Source organism: Varanus komodoensis, unplaced genomic scaffold, assembly GCF_004798865.1.
Source record: "Varanus komodoensis strain SLA01 unplaced genomic scaffold, ASM479886v1 scaffold81, whole genome shotgun sequence".
NCBI classification, from domain to species: Eukaryota; Metazoa; Chordata; class Lepidosauria; order Squamata; family Varanidae; genus Varanus; species Varanus komodoensis.
The window spans coordinates 2372223-2390708 of NW_025336495.1; the positions used below are offsets into that span (position 1 = coordinate 2372223).

The window sequence follows — 18486 nt, forward strand, 5'->3', positions numbered from 1 at the left end:
ATGTGTTTCTCTTTCCTTTTTGGGGGTGGCCGTTTATTGCGGAGTGGGGGCGTTGCTGGGACTGCAGGATGGGATATGTAGTCTCCAAGGCACACTGGCAGAGGCAGAGTGGCGTGTCCGCAGGCTGGCTCCCAATGAGAGCAAGAGCCTTAACGTGAGACCGGAGGGCCACGGACCATGCGGAATCAGCCGGCTGTGGACAATCCAGGATCGGGTGACGTTCAGGTCCTGGCCCAAGGCAGTCTGCATGGGGAGGAGAAGGAGGGCATGTGGTGGGCCTGCAGGTCCCATGCTCCCTGGGGAAGATAGGAGGCAGAGACCTACAGCCTCTGGAAGTCCACAGGCATAGGGACCACACTCCCGAGACCCAGTTAACGGGAGCCGGGCTTCAGTGCAGAGGTGCCCTTGTTCGCATCACCCCATTTGCCCTTGGCTGGGATTCTGCAGTGTCGGAGAACGTGTGCGGCCCTTCTGAGGGCTGAATGGCAGCTGTGGAATGTCGGCGGCCAGTTTGGCTGAGGCGGAAGGCAGGGCAGTGGGCGAGTCGGTCTCCAGCTTGCAGAAAACGTGGCACCTTTCAGCTGCGTGGGCCGGGCTGGGGTGGCGTTCACGGGAGCCCTCCCCTCTGGCGTCCGGGGACTTCCTCTTGTGCCTGGCCTGGGGGAGCAAGCTGAGCCAAGCGGCCATGCGCAAGCGCTCATGGAAGGAAGCCTGTGCTTCATGGGGAGAGGGGTGTTCTGGAGCGCCCCTCCTCACACCCTTTGTGCAAACTCCACGTGTCCAAGGAGTCAAGGAAGCAAAACGAGGAAACGGCGGCAAAAACACGCAACACCAAGCGAGCAGGAGGACACAGCTTCATCTCAGGGTCCAAAATAGCTCAGATTCAAGCCTATTCTTTGCAAGTAACCATTTCACGGAAGACAAGAAGGGCAGGCCCGAGCTCGCGGGGTTCTCCCGTCCCCACTAGGTTACCTCCTGCGCTGCAGCAGGCGCGGCTCCCCCATGAAAGATTGCAAGGATGTTTTTCCTGGGCACCTTGAGCGGCACACAGCCAAAGCCAAATGCCCCATAATTGGGGTCCGGTAAACTGGTGGAACACTGGGTCCAGCTGGGCTGGCCGGGCTCCCAGTAATGGATGGCGCTGGAATAGCGGTCCATGCTGTCGCCCCCAAAGATGTAGATTCTCTTCCCGCAGCGGGCGACCCCTGGGTACGAGATCGCGATGGGGAGTGGCGGGATGGGGTTGCTCTGGTCCAGCTTGCCGTCCCCGAGCAGACAGATGCAGCGCTGGGTGAACTGGCGGGTGCCGCGGGCGCAGTCCCAGGTGAGCCCGCCGACCGCAAAGATGCAGTTGCCCAGCGTGGCAGCACTGGCCTCGCAGAATTCCAGCGCCGCCGGGACCTGGGACCAAACCTCGGAGACGACGTCATAGACCAGAACGCCCTGGTGGGGGACTGGGAGGTCGGAGACGCCCTTCTCCCCACCGATGAGGTACAGTTTGCCCCGGAGCGCTGCGGACGTGAAATAGGTCAAGGCGAAAGGGAGGCTGGGGATGGCGGCCCACTCCTCTCGCTCCAGGTCATAGCTCTCTGCGCCCACGAGGGCCCCCGTGGCATCCCAGCCCCCGGCCACGTACAGCTTCTTCTTGCACAGGAGGAAAGCGTGCCAGGCCCGGGGCGTGGACATGGGGGGCAGCTGGGACCAGAATCCCCCGAGCGTGTCATAAACAAGCAGGTTATCCGAGTAGGAGCCGTCCAAGTGCTGCCCCCCAGAGACGTAGAGCTTGTGTCCCAGGGTGGCGCAGCTCGGGGAGGTGAGCGCTTTCAGGTCGGGGAGCTGCTCCCACTCCTCTGTGCAGCAGTCAAAGAAATGGACGCGGGAGTCCAGCTCGTCTTCGCCCAGGCTCACCTCGCTCCATTTCGGGAGCCCTACGCACGCCACCCCTTCGCGATACATGCCCTGCCTCAGTCCTCGACTGGACCACAGGCGTTCTTCCAAGTTGAGCTCCTCCCAGGGCAGGCGCACGAGCTCGTAAAACTCCTCCGTCTCAGCCCGGACCTCGGCGAGTTCCTCGGGGGCCAGGAGGGGAAGGCGGACGTGGTCCATGAGCTTTCGCAGCTTGGGGAGGCGCTCGGCGGGGTTGTGGTCCACCCAGTGGCGCACGGCCCTGTACACAACCAGCTCAGAGGGCACTGCGAGGCTTTCCAAGGCAATGAGGCTGAGGAGGCTGCTGTATTCCAGGAGCAAGAAGGCAGGCAGCTCAGAGAGGTGCTCGAAGTGGGAGGAGATGTACCGGGTTGCTGGGCGGAGGAGTGGTTGGTGGTTGTGGGAATAGGCCAGTGTGTAAAGATCCAGGCAATTATCCACAGACATCCTCTCCAGGAAAAACCTGCATGGTGGAGCAGAGGGGAGAGGGAAGGTGGTGAGTTTTGTAAAATGAGGTGTGGTGTTGAGAGTGCGGAGAGAAAAGGATCTTTCTCCCCCGCACTGGACATTAGGATGCTGGGGAGGAAGGCAACAATTTGTGTCCTTCCACAGGACTGCAGCTTCCAGCACCCATGCTGGCTGGGACTGATGGGCCTTGTTTCCAGCATCACCTGGATAGTCTATGCCGTGGCTTCCAGCGCGCAGGCTTTTCACCATGCACCACAGGTTCTGATGCGGATGAGGCAAGCGGTACTTCGCCAGGGCAGGACAGGCCGTGTCTGCAACAACCCATCCAGCAAACACAGCCCTGATGTAGTTCTGTGTCTCAGGGGTCAGCCCCGAGCGGAATCGCTACCTCTGTGTCCCCACAGAAGTCTCCCTTGACAAAGTGGGCCAGAGCTCAGTTAGCTCCTGCAGAAGGAGTGAAGCTGACCACACCACAGGTCCTGTCAGCCTACCTGAGGCTTTGGTAGGCCCTGAAGCCTCAGGAAAGCTTTTGGTTGGCTCAAGCGTTACACAGTCTTTCTCCCTCTTGAAAAGGTTCAACCGCCTCCCTAAAAGTGGAGTTGCTGGAGGAAAGAGGGCTGGACACAAAGAAGCTGCTGGTTTGGGTATTCTGCCCCCCACCCGGGCTTTTGGCCTTGTCTCCTTTTTGCCTCACCCCTGCTGGAATACACTCTTAGAGAGAACTAAACACTGAATGTGCAGCTTTGATATGCCAGCAGTTCTGGGCTCTGTTTTCTGCTTCTAAGGTATCAGAAACGATGCATTAAATCTCTGATGCTAAGATGGCTATTTGTTGGCAGCAGCTCCAATTTCGATTGCATTTTATTGAGAGAAAAAAATATTTCTTCTCCATTGTCTAATTGGTTTTTCAGGACACAGAATGCTGCTATTATGATGAAAATAGCGTATTATATAAAAGGAAGAAATAGGCAAATGTTTGAGAAGACATTTATTGAAAAATTGAATATCTTCATTATGATTTGGAATGATAAATCCAAGGTAGCATTTGACCATATCCCTTATTTTCATTGCTTTGAATTTATGCATTAGAATGTCTTTATTAGAAAGATGACATGCATTTTATAGGTTTCTTTTTATTTTCATTTTAAATGGTGAGGAAGAGAAGGATTAAAAATTACTTTGGTCTGCTGGTAACCTATCAGAGGGGAAGTTCATGATTGATCGTTCCCACGATTTGTGGGGCAAAGGAATGGCAAGCCATCATGTGGTGCTCTGTGAGTTTCATGGCAGAGACCAGAACCTGCCTCTCCCCACTCTTAATGAATCACACAGGGGCTCTGCCAGAAAAATGCACCCTGATTTTTGCCTGGGGACTCTCAGAGCATGTGGACAGTAGGAGCTGCTGGAGCTAGAACTGAGATCCTGAGAGCGGCAGCATTCCTGGGCTTTTCCCCTTTTTTCCTAGAGTGATTCCTCTCGCCCCGATTTCCTCTGGGCTTTCACGGTGCTTTGCAAGTACCTCTGCGCCAGGCCAGAGGTCTTCCCAGGACTTTGCCTGTCTCTCAGCCTGCTGTCCTCCTCAGGCTGACTGGCTGCACTTCAAGTAGGGAATGGCAACCATGCTAGGCTGGAGGTTTTAAGCATCTCTGAATTCATCCCAAAAGCCTGTTTTGCCCGATTCCTTTTCTTGAGGGGGGAAAGGTCTGTTTTCAAAGTACACATTTTTCCCATTGGAAAAAAGCACACTTTTAAAAACACGTGCATTTTCCCACTCCAAGAACATGCATTGTCTCCACAGACAAAACTGTGAAAACGCAGATTTGGAGGTGCTTGGTGCAAACATACACAAGTGCAAAAGCACTTATGCACATTTTAGAAGTGGGCATACATGCGTCTTTGGATGTGAGTTTGAATGTGTGCAAAGGAAAACTCCCAGAAATTTGTGTGTTAGTTCTTATTTGCATTCAGGGCCGCAAACGCAGCGTCTTTGCATGACCAGCAAGCAGGAACAGTCCCGGAAGTTGCGGTCTCGAGCATCCCGAGGACATTAGTGCGGGGAAGGTCAGTTTCAGGGTGGCTGATGCCTGCCTCTTCCTTGGGAGCCGCCCTCACTGAGCAGCTTCTTCCAGCTCCTTATTTATGTGTCAACAGCTCTGCTTCTCCACCCGGCCTCAGCTGCATGGGATCCCCCTTGTGTGCCCGTTACCTGGTGAGCTTCTCCAGCGCGGAAGCGATTTGGAGTCTGCTGGCGGTGGCAAACAGCTCCTCCGCCTCCTCCGCCTGGAGCTGCAGTTCTCCTGTGTAGACGTAGTCCAAGAGGCTCTGGAGGGAGGCGGGGGAGAGGTCCAGAAGCACGATCTCCCCCTCCCACGATTCTCTGAAGGTGCTGACAAACATTCGCTGGAAGTAGAGGCTGATGGAGGCCAGCAGGGTCCTGCCAAGAAAAAGACGTAAGGCGAGAGCGAGGCGACAGAGCCCGGCTCTGCAGCTGGGCGGCCCAAGCTGACTTGCACCAAAGGCATCTTGCATTCAGGATGTGTGAGGAATCCATTTGGCGTGGGAATCCACTGGATTCCCTGGGCTTGTCTCCCTGGACTCTGGTCTGCTTTGCAGCAGCCCTGAGGCTGAATTCTTAGCACCTGCACCCCATGTTCATGGGGTGCTCACCAGGACTGGTGCCCCATGAGATGTACCAGCAGAGACCTTTTCCCGTACGCAGCACCCAGCACTAGCCACAGCGGGCAAGGAAGGCAGTTGCAGAGCCAGAAGCGTGGCTTCGAGATCGAGAGAGGTATGCCTGCCACTCTGTACGACTCTGGTGCGCCCGCAACTGGAGCCTTGTGCTCAGTTCTGGGCCCCTCATTACAGGAAGGATATAGCCAGGTTGGAGTCAGTGCAGTGAAGGGCCCCTGAGATGGTGGCCGGTTGCAGGGGAAGCCGCATGAGGAGAGGCTGAGGGAGCCGTGTCTCTTCAGCCTGGAGAAGAGGAGACTCAGAGGGGACCTGCTAGCAACATGCAGGTACATGAGGGGATGTCCCACGGAGGTGGGACATGACCTTTTTTTCCTCTGCAGTGTAGGCAGGGCCTGTTCCAATGGAGCAAAGATCAGGGAACCAAGATTCATGGTGGATGCCAGGAAGTACTTCCTGACGGTTAGCACCCCTGGGGTGTGGAATGGGCTTCCACGGAAGATGGTTGAGGCCCCATCGGTGCGGGTGTTCAAGGACAGGCTGGACATGCACATGGTGGGCATGTCATGAGCAGAGACGGGGGTCAGACTAGATGGCCTGGGAGGCCCCTTCTGGATCACTCGGTTTCTATGTTTCTGTGGTTGCCGGGAATGGTGCCTTGCAGTGGCCCTGCTTCCATGACCTGCAGCCATTCCTGATGGGGAAAGGTGCCAGTCACATAGCTAGAGACCACGAGCTTTTGCGGACTGCCTCTTGGCATGGCTTGCTTTGCAGGACTGGGCCAAGCCTGAAGGCAGTTCTGTGAGTGCCAGAGCCAACCCTATTTATGTATTTAAAAATTTGTATGCCCCCACCCCATTGTGGCACGGCACCTCTGGGCGGCTCACAACCACAAGATAAAAACACAATAAAAACATAATAAAAACCATAACACATTCAAAACAACAATAAAATACAGCAAAAAATACAAAGCCAAGGTCTTATGGCAATTAGTTACTACTTTTTTAAAGGAAGGTCTTTGCCTGGTGCTGAAAAGAAACTAAGGAAGGCGCCAGGCGAACCTCCTTGGGGAGAGCATTCCAATACGAGGGGCGGCTGCAGGCAAGGCCCCCCTCCTGGCAGCCACCTCTCTTGCCTCCCAAGGGGTGGCTCACCCAGGAGGGCCCCCTGCGTAGCCCTCAAAGGCCGGGCAGGCACATGCGTGTGCAGGCGCTCCCCAAGATCTCTGGGGAATAAGCCGTCTGGGGCTTTACCTGTCAGCACAAGCACCTTGAACTGGGCCTGGTAAGCAATGCAGGTCTTTCCATATAGCCGTTCTTTGGGGCGCTCTAGGGGTGCCTGTCACCAACCGAGCAGCCCCATTCTTGTACCGATTATAATTGCCGGACCACCTTCAAGGGCAGCCCCACGTAGAACCCTGCCTTGCATTGCTGGACTGCAAAAAACGAGCGAGCAGCATCTGCTGAGGGTGCACTCTTGTGATGAGTTTTCAAGGCGTCCGGCCTTGTGCACAGTTGTTTCCGATTCCTGCGCATGACCAAATACTCCAGTGCGTCACTTCCAGCAGCTGGAGGTCATCTCTGGAGAGACCTTCCACACCGGGGTGGGATTCCGGATGCTGTTGGACTACAGCTCCTGTCATTTCTGTCCACTGGTCACGGACACCGCCCTTGGAGGGATGCAGGCGTGAGTATCGGCCTGCCTTTGCCAGAGTCGTGGATGCGCCTGGAGTCACGCTGCTATGTCAGTGTTTCCCTTTCAGCCAGCATTATTTTGCGTTCTTCTAACATTTAGATTTTGCTTTGTTCCCTCTGGTGAAGTCCACAATAGGAAAAGATTGGTTAAAAACAACAGTTGTTGGCTCTGTGGACCGCAGCACCGGGGCGGGGGGGGGGGAGCACTAATGTTTGGAAGGGCACAACTTCTGCACCCCAACCCAGACTAGCCTTCCCCAATGCGGTGCCCTCAGGTGCTTTGGATTTCAAGTCCCGCATTCCTGACTATCGGTCATCCTAGGGAGGACTAGGCATGTCTGAGCTTGGATTTCTATGGATCCAGCTGGCAGATTCAGGAACAGACTGATTTCTTGAGTTGCATGGATTCTGTGCCTTCTTAACTTGCAGGTGCCTTCTTAACTTTCTGTGATTTTTTGCAACTGTGCTAACTGAAAGATCATAAAAATTACACCACCACCCCTCACTCCCTGAAATTGTACCTGTCCAGTCACTGAGTCCATCAGAAATGTGTGGGGGGGTACACATGTGTATAAGTGTGCAGGAATACAAGAACAGACAACTGGAAAAATGCTTCTGTCCACGTGCAGATGGCAGACTGAAGGATACCTGGCAATTCACAAAATTAGGTGGGGCAGATTTAATGAAATGCAGACACCCTGATCTGAGACGATGAGAATGCAGCCCTAGTCTAGAGGCACTGGATCCCCAGCCATGTTTTTTGTGACTTCACATTTTTCATTGAAGTCACTCCCGGATGCCCTGTTTGTGGACGGAACGGTGGTGCCGGCTACCTGTGACAGGGAAATCTTTTATTGTTGACCACCAAAGTGACATCGCAGAGTTGTTGAGTTTGATACAGATGTTTGATACCTGCTGGGACAGAGGAAATAGAAATGGGAATGGAAGAAAGCAAATAGCACTTCAAAATGCCCAAGAAATTAGAAGGATGAAGCTGGCATGCCCTCACTGCAAAGAGTCATGCATCACCTCGTCCGTCATACTGCAAACTTATTGAATCATACAGATGTCTAGGAAATTCCTTCCAGTTCGTTTTTGAAAGGATTAACCCACATCTGAACATAGTCTGTAGTCCAGGTTCATAGATTTTGGAGCAATTCAGGATCAAAGAAAGCACATTTGGAAAATGTGTATATTTGAAGAAGAAAAAGCATAGAAGAAGGCAGGCAGAGGTGGCTTAACCTCTATGTGCACATTTTCAAAAAGTTATGTGCTCCATTTATTGGAAAGATGCACATGAAAGGATGCACAAATTTGGACAGGGAAAGGAAACAAAGAAGCTTGTGATTTGAGACTGACACAAGTTGGAAGGCGCTTTGAGGTGGAATTCGGAGAATTGTGATCTTCCCCCCTGGAAAAGCATTGAAAGAGGGTTGCCCAAACTCTTAAGGGTAAGGGCACATGCTCCCTCCTGTATCAGAAGCAGCATGCCCATGTGCACCGCTTGCTGGGGAACATGGGCCGGAGGGCGCTGGTTCACTCCTGTCCTATTTGTGAGTTTCCCTCGAAACATCCTGGGTCGGTTGCAGGAATGTTACTGCATCAAACCTCAACAGAAAGGCCGTTTGGTCACCAGGCAGACTGCAAAACTGAACATGCGTTTTGAAATCCATCTGGCACACCCCACCCCTCCCCGCGACATCCAGAGTGGTAGTGGTCCATTTTGGCCCAGAGTGATACCATTCAAACAATCAGAGATAGTCCAACATTACCTTGGGTAATGCAGTGCTTCAGAGAAAGCGCACCAGTGTCATCTGGATCCATTTCTGAGTCCCTCAGGAACTGTGTAGCCTTGGCCCCTTGCGGGAATCTACCAAAAACAGCTGCCTTTTTCTATGAATGAAGGTAGACAAAACAGCGAATGCAGCCAAGGGGTTATGCACCACAAGGAAGGCTGAGTGCTGAAGGATTGAGGCCTTTGAATTGTGGTGCTGGAGGAGACGCCTGCGAGTCCCTTGGACCGCAAAGCGATCCAACCGGTCAGTCCTGGAGGAGATCAGCCCTGGCTGCTCTTTAGAAGGCCAGATCCTGAAGGTGAAACTCAACTAATGGCCACCTAATGAGAAGGAAGGAGTCCCTGGAGAAGAGCCTGATGCTGGGAACAATTGAGGGCAAAAGGAGAAGGGGACGGCAGAGGATGAGGTGGCTGGATGGGGTCCCTGGGGCTTGGGTGGACTCTGGGGGAGGTGGAGGACAGGAGGGCCTGGAGGAATGTTGTCCATGGGGTCGCGAGGAGTCGGACACAACTTCGCTACTAACAACCAATGGAGTTATGCATCTGTTCTGCTCCATCCTTAGACACACCTTCTCTGAAAGGCTCTGGCACAAACTCTGCCCTAAGGAAGATGGATATGGGAGGTTACATCCTATGCACTTCCTGCAAAGGAATTTTCTACCCCTCCTACCCCTCACCCTTGATTAACAGAGAAGATAGGACAGCCCCCTGAGTGGGATGGTGTGACCTGGTGTCCTGCAACAGCAGGGGTTGAACCCGATGGCCTTCATGGCCCTTTCCAACACACTATTCTATGATACTCCCCCAATTTTTCACAGATCAAATCAGCGGTACGACTATGGCACATCAATTCTTAAGCCATGTTCTTCTACCATGGTTCCATCAGGTAGGCCTTTGAGGCAGAAATGCAGGGCCCGCTCCACCAGGAGGGCCCCAGAAGTAGGAAGGCTGGGGTGTAGCAAAACATGCCTCCACTGAGGGACCTTTAAGATCATTAAATTTAAAATGATCTAAGTGGATCATGCCCCTCCTTTCTGGACCACACTCCTCATGACAAATAGCTGGACGACGCGTTTGCCCTCTGAATTCCATGCTTTTTCATCTAAAGCGGCCTGCCTCCTGCGCTCCTGGAAAAGCCAGGAAGCAAAACTGAGTCACTGGCTTTCACAAAGGGAGAAGCTGTTATCCTACACAATGTCATCAAGAGAACAAAAGGGAGCCACTTCAGCAGCTGCTGCACAGGGATACACAACAAGCTTGATGGCCCGGTGACCTGGCTCTGCCCCTGTGCGGGCTCACGCATGGCCAGCAATGCGCTCCGGAGCGGTGGTCTTCGACCTTTCCACAGCTGGGGACCAGCGAAAACAGGAAAACCACCTCGGGGACCGCTGGGGCAGGAAGGAAAAGCACCATATGCATAGTACTATTTCATGCATTAGTTTCCAAGCACAATACCAAAAAGATGAAAATTCTCCAGAACAACCAGAAACTGAGCAAGAAAAAATGCCAGCAAAAGAACCAGATTCTGAAATTGGCACAGCACGGCTCCCAGTCAGAGCCCACCTACTCTCTCCCCTCCCTGCCCCCTTGGTGCCCCCCCCCCCATGAATGCAATGCCTGTGGACTGGTGCCATTCCACAGGCAGGTGGTTAAAAACCACTGCTCTAGAGGGTGGGCTTTGGGGGTGGGGGGATCTGCAAAAGGCTCGTGCTGGCACAAAGCGGGGACAGGAGCTTACTGGGGATGGGGACTGGAAATTAAAGACTGTCATAGGATGGGGGACAAGCCCTATATGGAAGGCACGTTGCAAACAGGTGACGGTGGTCCTTCATATACGCACATGCCCTGCCCAGTGCTGTGGACATTTTTCGATAGGGTGAGTCAGAGCTGAATTGTGTATCTGAAAATGAGGGGGGATCTGTCACTGCTTGCTTGCTTCCCATCCCAGCAGAGCCAGGGAGAACCCTCATGCAAGCTGAGACCCCTGTGGCACCCGCGGGGACCTAATCTGAATGCCTCTGCTTCCTCCCACACCCCACCTTGACGGGGTGCTGAGATGCAGGCTGGGCGGTTTCGACATCAGGAAGTGTTTCCACCTACCTGCAGCGCCCGCTTTGTTTACCACCCAGCCTGACAGAGTTCTGGAGAGCTCAAGAGCTTGCTGGCCACAGGGTTTTTGTGGCCGCTGGGCTGGCCTAACAACAACAACAACAAAAGATTCTGCAAGCGTAAACTGCAGGCTTTGATTTACAAAGTGAGCTCCTTACTCATCCTTTCTCCTCTGCTCTGCTCTGTTTTAGCAATAGGCATAATCAGTGGGGTGGAGGTACATTTTGGGTGGGCAACATGGGGAAACTCAGCCAGTGCGATGCTTGGCAGACTTTTGGCACCTCACCAAGTCAAGAGCCAAAGTTGAGTCAAGGATTCTTTTCACTGCTTTTGAAGCAGGCCTTGATATGTGTATTTTTAAAAAGTCGGAGAAATCCGTCAGTCTTCAGCATCAAGTGGGGAGAAGGTGTGGTAACTTTCTAACCAGACCCTCTGCTCAGCCTCCCAAGACCTCACCCTTGAAGGAAGCCTCTTGAATGAGCCCAGGAGAGTTGATGAAATGGGACCGTGGCATCTCCTCCAGGATGCTGTAGCCCATTGGCCCGTTCCCTGGGCGCTTAGCAACTGCCTCCCTGTCCATGAGGGTCTCCTAGCAACGCAGGGCCAGATGTGGTACACATTCAAGGAAAGCCCTTGAAGGGGCTGTGGAGGGAAGGCTGCCTCTTCTGGGGGTTGTGACGCTTTCTATGGGGCCAGTGTGGACATTGTCTTGTCACAGGGGCAGATGTTAGACAGCAGGGGGAATTTGGCCATGCAATGCAGAATAGGGAATTAAGGATCCGTTGGCTTCTCCTCCAGGGTCCAGAATTGATCTGATGGACATGGGGCAGCGCTGCTGTACCGGCCCTTGGGCCACCTTCCAGTAGCCAAAGCAAGGATGGGAGGGGCCAGAGCAAAATGGGTGGAGCCACCCCAGACATGCTCTTTCTCATGCGCATTATGTGCATTCGCATTGTTTATTTCTATTGTGACTTGTCAGCAAAACAAATCAAAACAAAACCAAAAATGAAAAAGAGAAACAAAGGGGGCACCTGAAATGAACAACAATTGATAACCAATTATTGATACTGATCCATCAGTAACGGTTCCTGAGCAGGATGCAGATAATGGTGGAAATCCAAATGTATTAACTATACATAAGAAATTTCCACATATATTTTATTTGATGTCATTTAGGTATGAAATGTATATCCTTTTCTTTCCCCTGCAAGGAAGCAGGGCTGACTGCCAGAGAATGGGCCAGGAGAGGCACTTTGATTTTTGAGGATGGGGCTGGGGGCAGAAGGACCCCCAAAATGCAAAACCACCAAATGACTGGCAGTAGGGGAAATGAGGAAAAGCAGAGTAAGGGCGCATGGCCTGGGGAACCCCAAAGGGGCTGCTCCTTGGCATAGACAGCCCTGAGCTTGATGGATATGGACCTAATTTATGGGATTCAGGAGAGGCAGGGCACCATTTCAGCTATCAGTTGCAGGGGAACATGGGTCAGAAGGTGCTGATTCTTTTGCTCCCATCCCGCTTGTGGTTTCCATGGACTCCTGGCCTGACCCAGCTCTCCTGATGCTCTGGAGAGGGCTTGCCAGGATTGGACGAGCACAGTGACTCCGTCCCGTGGCCTGCTAGTTCGGAAATCCTGGCGTACTTTGCATGTGAGTCCGTGCAGACTGACATCAGGCCAGGAAGTGCTTGCAGGATTAGATCTGCGGTGATCATGGGAATGAGCTGGACGGGCGAAAACAGCTGCTCAGGCGGCCCTTCCTGGCTCTGCCACAGCAAAACGTGTCTTTGTAGGAGTCAAGCCCCGTGCTTTGCACAAGCGGTGCCCCTTTAGTGGGTCTGCTGGCAGTGGGGCATAGGGAAGGACACCTGGCGTGCCCCTCACCGTGTCTCCTTCCTGCACACGCCACCCCCTCCAGCAGCAAGCAGAGGAGAAGCTTCGTTGCCCAGAACGGAGACTGGGATGCCCAGTCACATCTCCTCTTGTCCGCACCCTGCGGCCTCTCCTAGGGGAGTGGCCAGTTGCCCAGCTGGGGGGTTCGCAAGTGTTTGTGGGCATGCTTTTGCTCAATTCTGCTGATCCTGGAGGGGGTGGCTTGCTTGCTTGCTTGCTTGCTTGCTTGCTTGCTTATTTATTTATTTATTTATTTATTTATTTAAAGTTTTTTATATGCCGTCCCATTACTAAAAGCCTCTGGATGGCTTACAAAGAACAAAAAACCAAAGAACAAAGCAAACCACAACAACAACACATGACGCACTGCATCTGATAAAGAATGATAAAAACAAGTGTAAAACCAATTAATTGTTACATATCAGGAAAATAAAAAGGTCTTTGCCTGACACTGAAAAGAATAAAGTGATGGCACCAGGCAAACCTCCCTGGGAAGCATGTTCCACAGTCGGGGTGCCACCACCGAAAAGGCCCTTCTCCGAGTAGCTACCCTCCTAACTTCTTTCAAAGAGGGATCCCTCTGCCCCCGATCTCAAGGAGTGGGCTGGCACATAGAGAAGAGGGCGCTCCTTCAGGTACCCAGGACGCAAGCCGTTTAGGGCCTTATAAATCATCACCAACACCTTAAATTAGGCCTGGACTTCAATTGGCAGCCAGTGTAAATACAGGACCGGCATGATATGGGAGTATCTGCCAGTCCCTGTTAATAACCTGGCAGCAATATTCTGGACCAACTGAAGTATCCAGACCGTCTTCAAGGGCAGCCCCACGTAGAGCACATTGCAGTAGTCCAAACGGAAAGTTACCAGAGCATGGGTCACCATTGCCAGGTGCTGCTCATCCAGGTAAGGATGCAGCTGATGGATCAGCTGAAGCCGAAGGAAAGCGCCCCTCCCATCATCGGATGCTCCAGGGGCAGGTCAGGGTCAAGGAGCACTCCCAGGCTGCATTCCCAAAGCGCCTGTGCCTGCCGCGGCCAAGACGTCCACCCAGCTCCCCCGCCCCTGGTCCAGGAGCTCCAGGTACAGACCACTGCCACTTCATTGCAGAGGCGATCGTGTGAACGCGTTCACATCTTGCTTGGAGCTGCCCTACCGGTATCTGATCGGACACCGTGACAATAAAATGCTGGATGCAACAAGCTTCGGCTCAGACCAGCAGAGATGTCCTTAGATTTGCAGCGTCCTTCTGATTTCAGGCCATCCTGCGCATCTTCAGGCCCAGCAGGTGCCGACACACCTAAAGCAGGGAGTCCACGCTCCGTGTCAGCAGTCCCACTGCCGTTGGTGGCAGACAGCCAGCTGTGGACATGGACAGTGCAGCGGGATCATTGTGCCGGAGCTCTGAAGGAGCCCCTCGGCCCGAGCAGCTGCCTCCCCCGGCACGTCTGCCAGCTGCTAACCACAGACTGGAGGGAGGCAGAGCCGAAGAGATGGGTGTAATTAAGCAATCAGGCACTTACAGAGGTGGCTTCGGCAGGAGCTGGGAGTGATTGTGTGAAAATTACCAGAGGAGCAATGGAGGAGTGGATGTGTGTGAAAACAGAGCGCAACCTCATGTGTGTAAGTCTGCAAATTCCCTGGAAGTGGTTGCCTTCCTACAGGCACCGAAATGCCCTTGCTCACAACAATTATCTCTGCCAAAAGTTGGCTACGAATAATCGCTGGATATTCTCTGAATGTTTTAGCCTTCACTGGATGTTCATGGAGGAGGGTATGCTGTATTTTGGGATGCTGGAGAAATCCACAACAGTCCCAAATGATTTCTAAGGATCCAACCTGTGCATGCCCCACTGAACTGGCATTTTCCAAGTCACAAGAATTTTATGCAGAGTCATAGCAAAATATCTAAAAAAAATTAAAAATCATTTAGCCAAAAATGCGTATTTCCCCCATAAGTTAACAGGTGAAAATGCACATTTTTAAGGGATGACTGTATTCTGGGGAGTGCGAATTTGTACAACTCCAGATTTTTGCAAATGTGAAAGTACACATTTGCACAGAATTTGATCTCATGTGTGAATGAAGAGTGGAAGAAAGACCACCTGGCAAGCCAAGGACCGTGGCTGGAATGGCTTTCACAACCTGCAGACACTTTTACCTGCACTCAGTGAGGCGACTGGGAGCCCCGCCCTGAGCAGGGGTTGGACCTGAGGGCCCCCTGGTCCCTCCAACACTGTGATCCTCTCGTTCTGTGATGACCCTTCGATTTCAAAAAGTGATGGTGACCATGAAGGTGGTGTTCCTTCACATGTCAGTCTTTGACAGCAAATACCTTGTTTTTGGGCTTCTTTTATATTTAATTAATTATTTAATTAATTTTATGCCTCCTGATAGCCAAACCTGTCTAGGCAGTTAACTTTAATATTCTTATTACATTGCACTTGTATTCTTTATTTTATCTTCTTGCAAGAAACCCAGGCGACTTATATAACATAGAAACATAGAAACAGAGCAAGTCAGAAGGGGTCTCCCGGGTCATCTAGTCTGACCCCTGGCTTCAGCCGGCTCCGCTCATGACATGCCCACCATGTGCATGTCCAGCCTATCCTTGAACACCCGCACCGAAGGGGCCTCAACGACCTCTTGTGGAAGCCCATTCCACACCCTGGGGGTCCCGACTGTCAGGAAGTGCTTCCTGGCATCCAAATGAAACCTTGGCTCCCTGAGCTTTGCTCCATTGGAGCGCGTTCTGCCTTCCTCTGCAGGGGAGAACAGGTCTCTACCCACCTCCGTGTGACACCCCCTCACATACCTGTATGCCGCCAACATATCCCCTCCGAGTCTCCTCTTCTCCAGGCTGAAGAGACCCAGTTCCCTCAGTCTCGCCTCATGCGGCTTCCCCTGCGAACTGGCCACCAACCTTGTGGCCCTACGCTGCACTGACTCCAACCTGGCTATATCCTTCCTGTAACGAGGGGCCCAAAACTGAGCACAATACTCCAGTTGTGGGCGCACCAGAGTCATATAGAGTGGTAGTAATGCCCCTCTTGATCTCGAAGCCACACTTCTGGCTATGCAACCAAGGGTGGCGTTCACCCTCTTGACCACTGCATCCCACTGCTGGCTCATGTTTAGCCTGCAGTCAACCAGCACCCCAAGGTCCCTTTTGCAAGTGCTGCTCTCCAGCCACCTGTCCCCTAACCTGTACTTATGACACCTATTCCGATGCCCCAAGTGCAAGACCTTGCACTTATCCACATTGAACGTCATCCTATTGACTCCTGCCCACTTCCATAGTCTGTCCGGATCCTTTTGGATCTGGAGTACCTGCTCCTCAGTTGTGGCCACTGCTCCAGTTTTAGTGTCGTCTGCAAATATGATCAGCAGACTGTTCACCCCTCCTTCCATGTCATTGATGAAAAGATTAAGCAGGATCGGCCCCAGGACAGAGCCCTGGGGGACCCCGCTTGTTACTGGCCGCCATCCCAACGATTCCCCGCTAATGGTTACCCTCTGCTTTCGGTCAGTCAACCGTGCCCTAATCCACCGGACAGTGCTTTGGTGAATCCCAAAACTCCTCAGTTTCTCCACCAGGATATCATGGGGCACTTTGTCGAAGGCCTTGCTGAAATCCAGGTAAGCCACATCCACTGCATCCCCTCCATCTAGCCATCTTGAAACCTTGTCATAGAATCCCACAAGGTTCGTCTGGCAGGAGCTGTTTTTGTGGAAGCCGTGTTGTGTGGCTGCCAGCCTCCCTTCCCTATCTAGCATTGCTAGAACTCTCTCTATTATGAGCCTTTCCATTGTTTTTCCTACACTGGACATAAGACTAACCGGTCTATAATTCCCCATGTCCCTTCTGCTTCCCTTTTTGAAAATTGGGACCACAAAGGTACTGCTCTTTCACTCCATTTTATCCTCACAACAACAACCCTGTGGGGTAGGCCTGGTTGGGAGCGTGAGTGACTGGCCCAAACTCACCCAATAAGCTTCATGGCTGAGTTCCTTCTCACAGTGTTCTCTCAGCTCTAGAAGGGGAGAGAGGGAGGCATCCTCCCCTCAGAAGTGTTCAGAGCTTAATTTGCTTAATTGTTTGAAGTCCATAAATAAATGCCCCGGTATTCAGGTCTTTCTGAACAGCAGGCGCCTTGCAGCCACGATCATGTCATTTATCCAGGTAGAATCGTACCAACCAGCCAGGCATTTGGGGAGAGTTGAGGACCATCTGTGGCCCATCACTGGACGTTCCCCATGTTTGATTGCTAGCATGCAACAATTCTTGCATTTGAGGGTAGGCATGGAATAGTGATTACGAGGTGGCTGTACTGGACAGTTGCTTTTTGTATGTGAAGAAATGGCCATGTTGCGGTTTTAGAACTGGCACTTCCTAGCACAAAACACTTGGATTCTGTGGAATACCTTCCAAAATTTGAGCTTGTGCATCTTTCTGAAAATTTACAAGAAGGAGGCTTGGATAGGGAAGAAAAAACCCCGTTACCATGCTGAACTCTTAGAATGGGAAGGAACACAATCCAGCAACGAAAGAAACAGCACGCAGAGACAGTTCTGCACAATCTACCATACTGGCTGCAGTGCTGACCTTTTCTGTTTGGGGGTGGGGGGAGGTCAGCCCTGCCTTAAGCCTTTATTGCACCTCAAGTTCCACCTTACTCCCTTGTGCAAGGTCCCCAAGGCCGCTCACAAGACTCTGCTTTACATTCGCAACAACCCTGTGAAGTAGATCAGACTGAGGACCAGTCTCTGGCCTAAGCTCACCCACTGAGCTCTGTGGCTGAATGAGGACTTGAACCCAGATCTCCTGAGCCCCATCTTTGCCGAACATGCCGTGCAGGGCAACCCTGTTGCTCAGGCATCCCACTAAGTGAACTGGGTTTGCACCCTGGCAGGTTCACACCCTAAGGTCAAAGAATCCCTAAGGCTCACAGCATTATGTTGACAGTGTCTACTTGGTTATAGGCATGGGTATATAGAACCAGAGAAGAGCAGAGTGGGAAGGGGCCATGGAGGACATCCAGTCCAACCCCCTGCTGCTGCAGGACACCACGTCACACCATCCCACCCAGGTGGCTGCCCAGTTTCACCTTGAATGTCTCCAGGGTGGGAGAGCCATTTTCATCTCCTGTGGGGAAGGAGATTTAACTCTTCCCCCTTAGCTATGATCCCAATAGTTCTGAGGCACAGTTATGGGGCTGAGATAAAACTCTCTCCCATCGGTGACTTCCAAGGTCAGCGCAGAGATGATCAGGGGGCAGAAACGAGGCCCTGCAACGGAAGATGGAAGGAATTCAGGCCACCCCCTGTTCTTTGTCACCCGAGAGTGTGCGGGCGTGCAAGAACCAGCTTAAGTTATTAAGGCAGATAAGAACATCAGGAGAAACTTCCTAATGATCACAACATATTGGCAACAGAATCAACTGCCCAGGGAGGCATTGGGTTCTCTGCCACTGGATGCAGAGACTGGCCAGCCCTCTGTTACAGAGCCTTGAAATTCAGCAGGAGGCTGGCATCTCAACTCTTTGGACTCAGCGAGAACACTCTGATACTGTTCTCCACCCCATAGGATCCAAGGGCTGCAGAACTGGACACTAGCCCAAGACATAGACAGCTCCTCAGAGAAGCAGGATTTTCATAACAGCAGGATGGCCACCTGACTTGAGAAGGCCTCTGCACCTTGCTGAGACAACTGTTCTTCACAGCTGAGGTGCCAGTCTGTGATCTGCCCATGATCTGATCTGCCCATGATGTGATCTGAGGTGCCAGTCTGTGATCTGACAGCCCTTGTTGGTTGAGAACCCACAGTCTAATCTCATCCTGCCTTTCTGGAAGAGATCTTGCAAGGCCAAGCTGATACAGGTCGTGCCACCAGGGTCCTTTCAGAACCCTATG

General features: G+C 52.5%; 1 protein-coding gene across 1 annotated transcript; it reads right to left on the reverse strand.

Moving 5' to 3' along the window:
* Positions 1 to 414: 414 nt before the first annotated feature.
* Positions 415 to 11263, reverse strand: LOC123036696 (kelch-like protein 12). Its single transcript, XM_044456102.1, has 5 exons — positions 11140 to 11263; positions 7613 to 7691; positions 4601 to 4828; positions 973 to 2389; positions 415 to 657 (listed from the first exon to the last, which is right to left on the reverse strand). Exons 1-5 carry the CDS (start codon positions 11261 to 11263, stop codon positions 415 to 417), a joined length of 2091 nt encoding a protein of 696 aa, XP_044312037.1.
* Positions 11264 to 18486: the final 7223 nt, after the last annotated feature.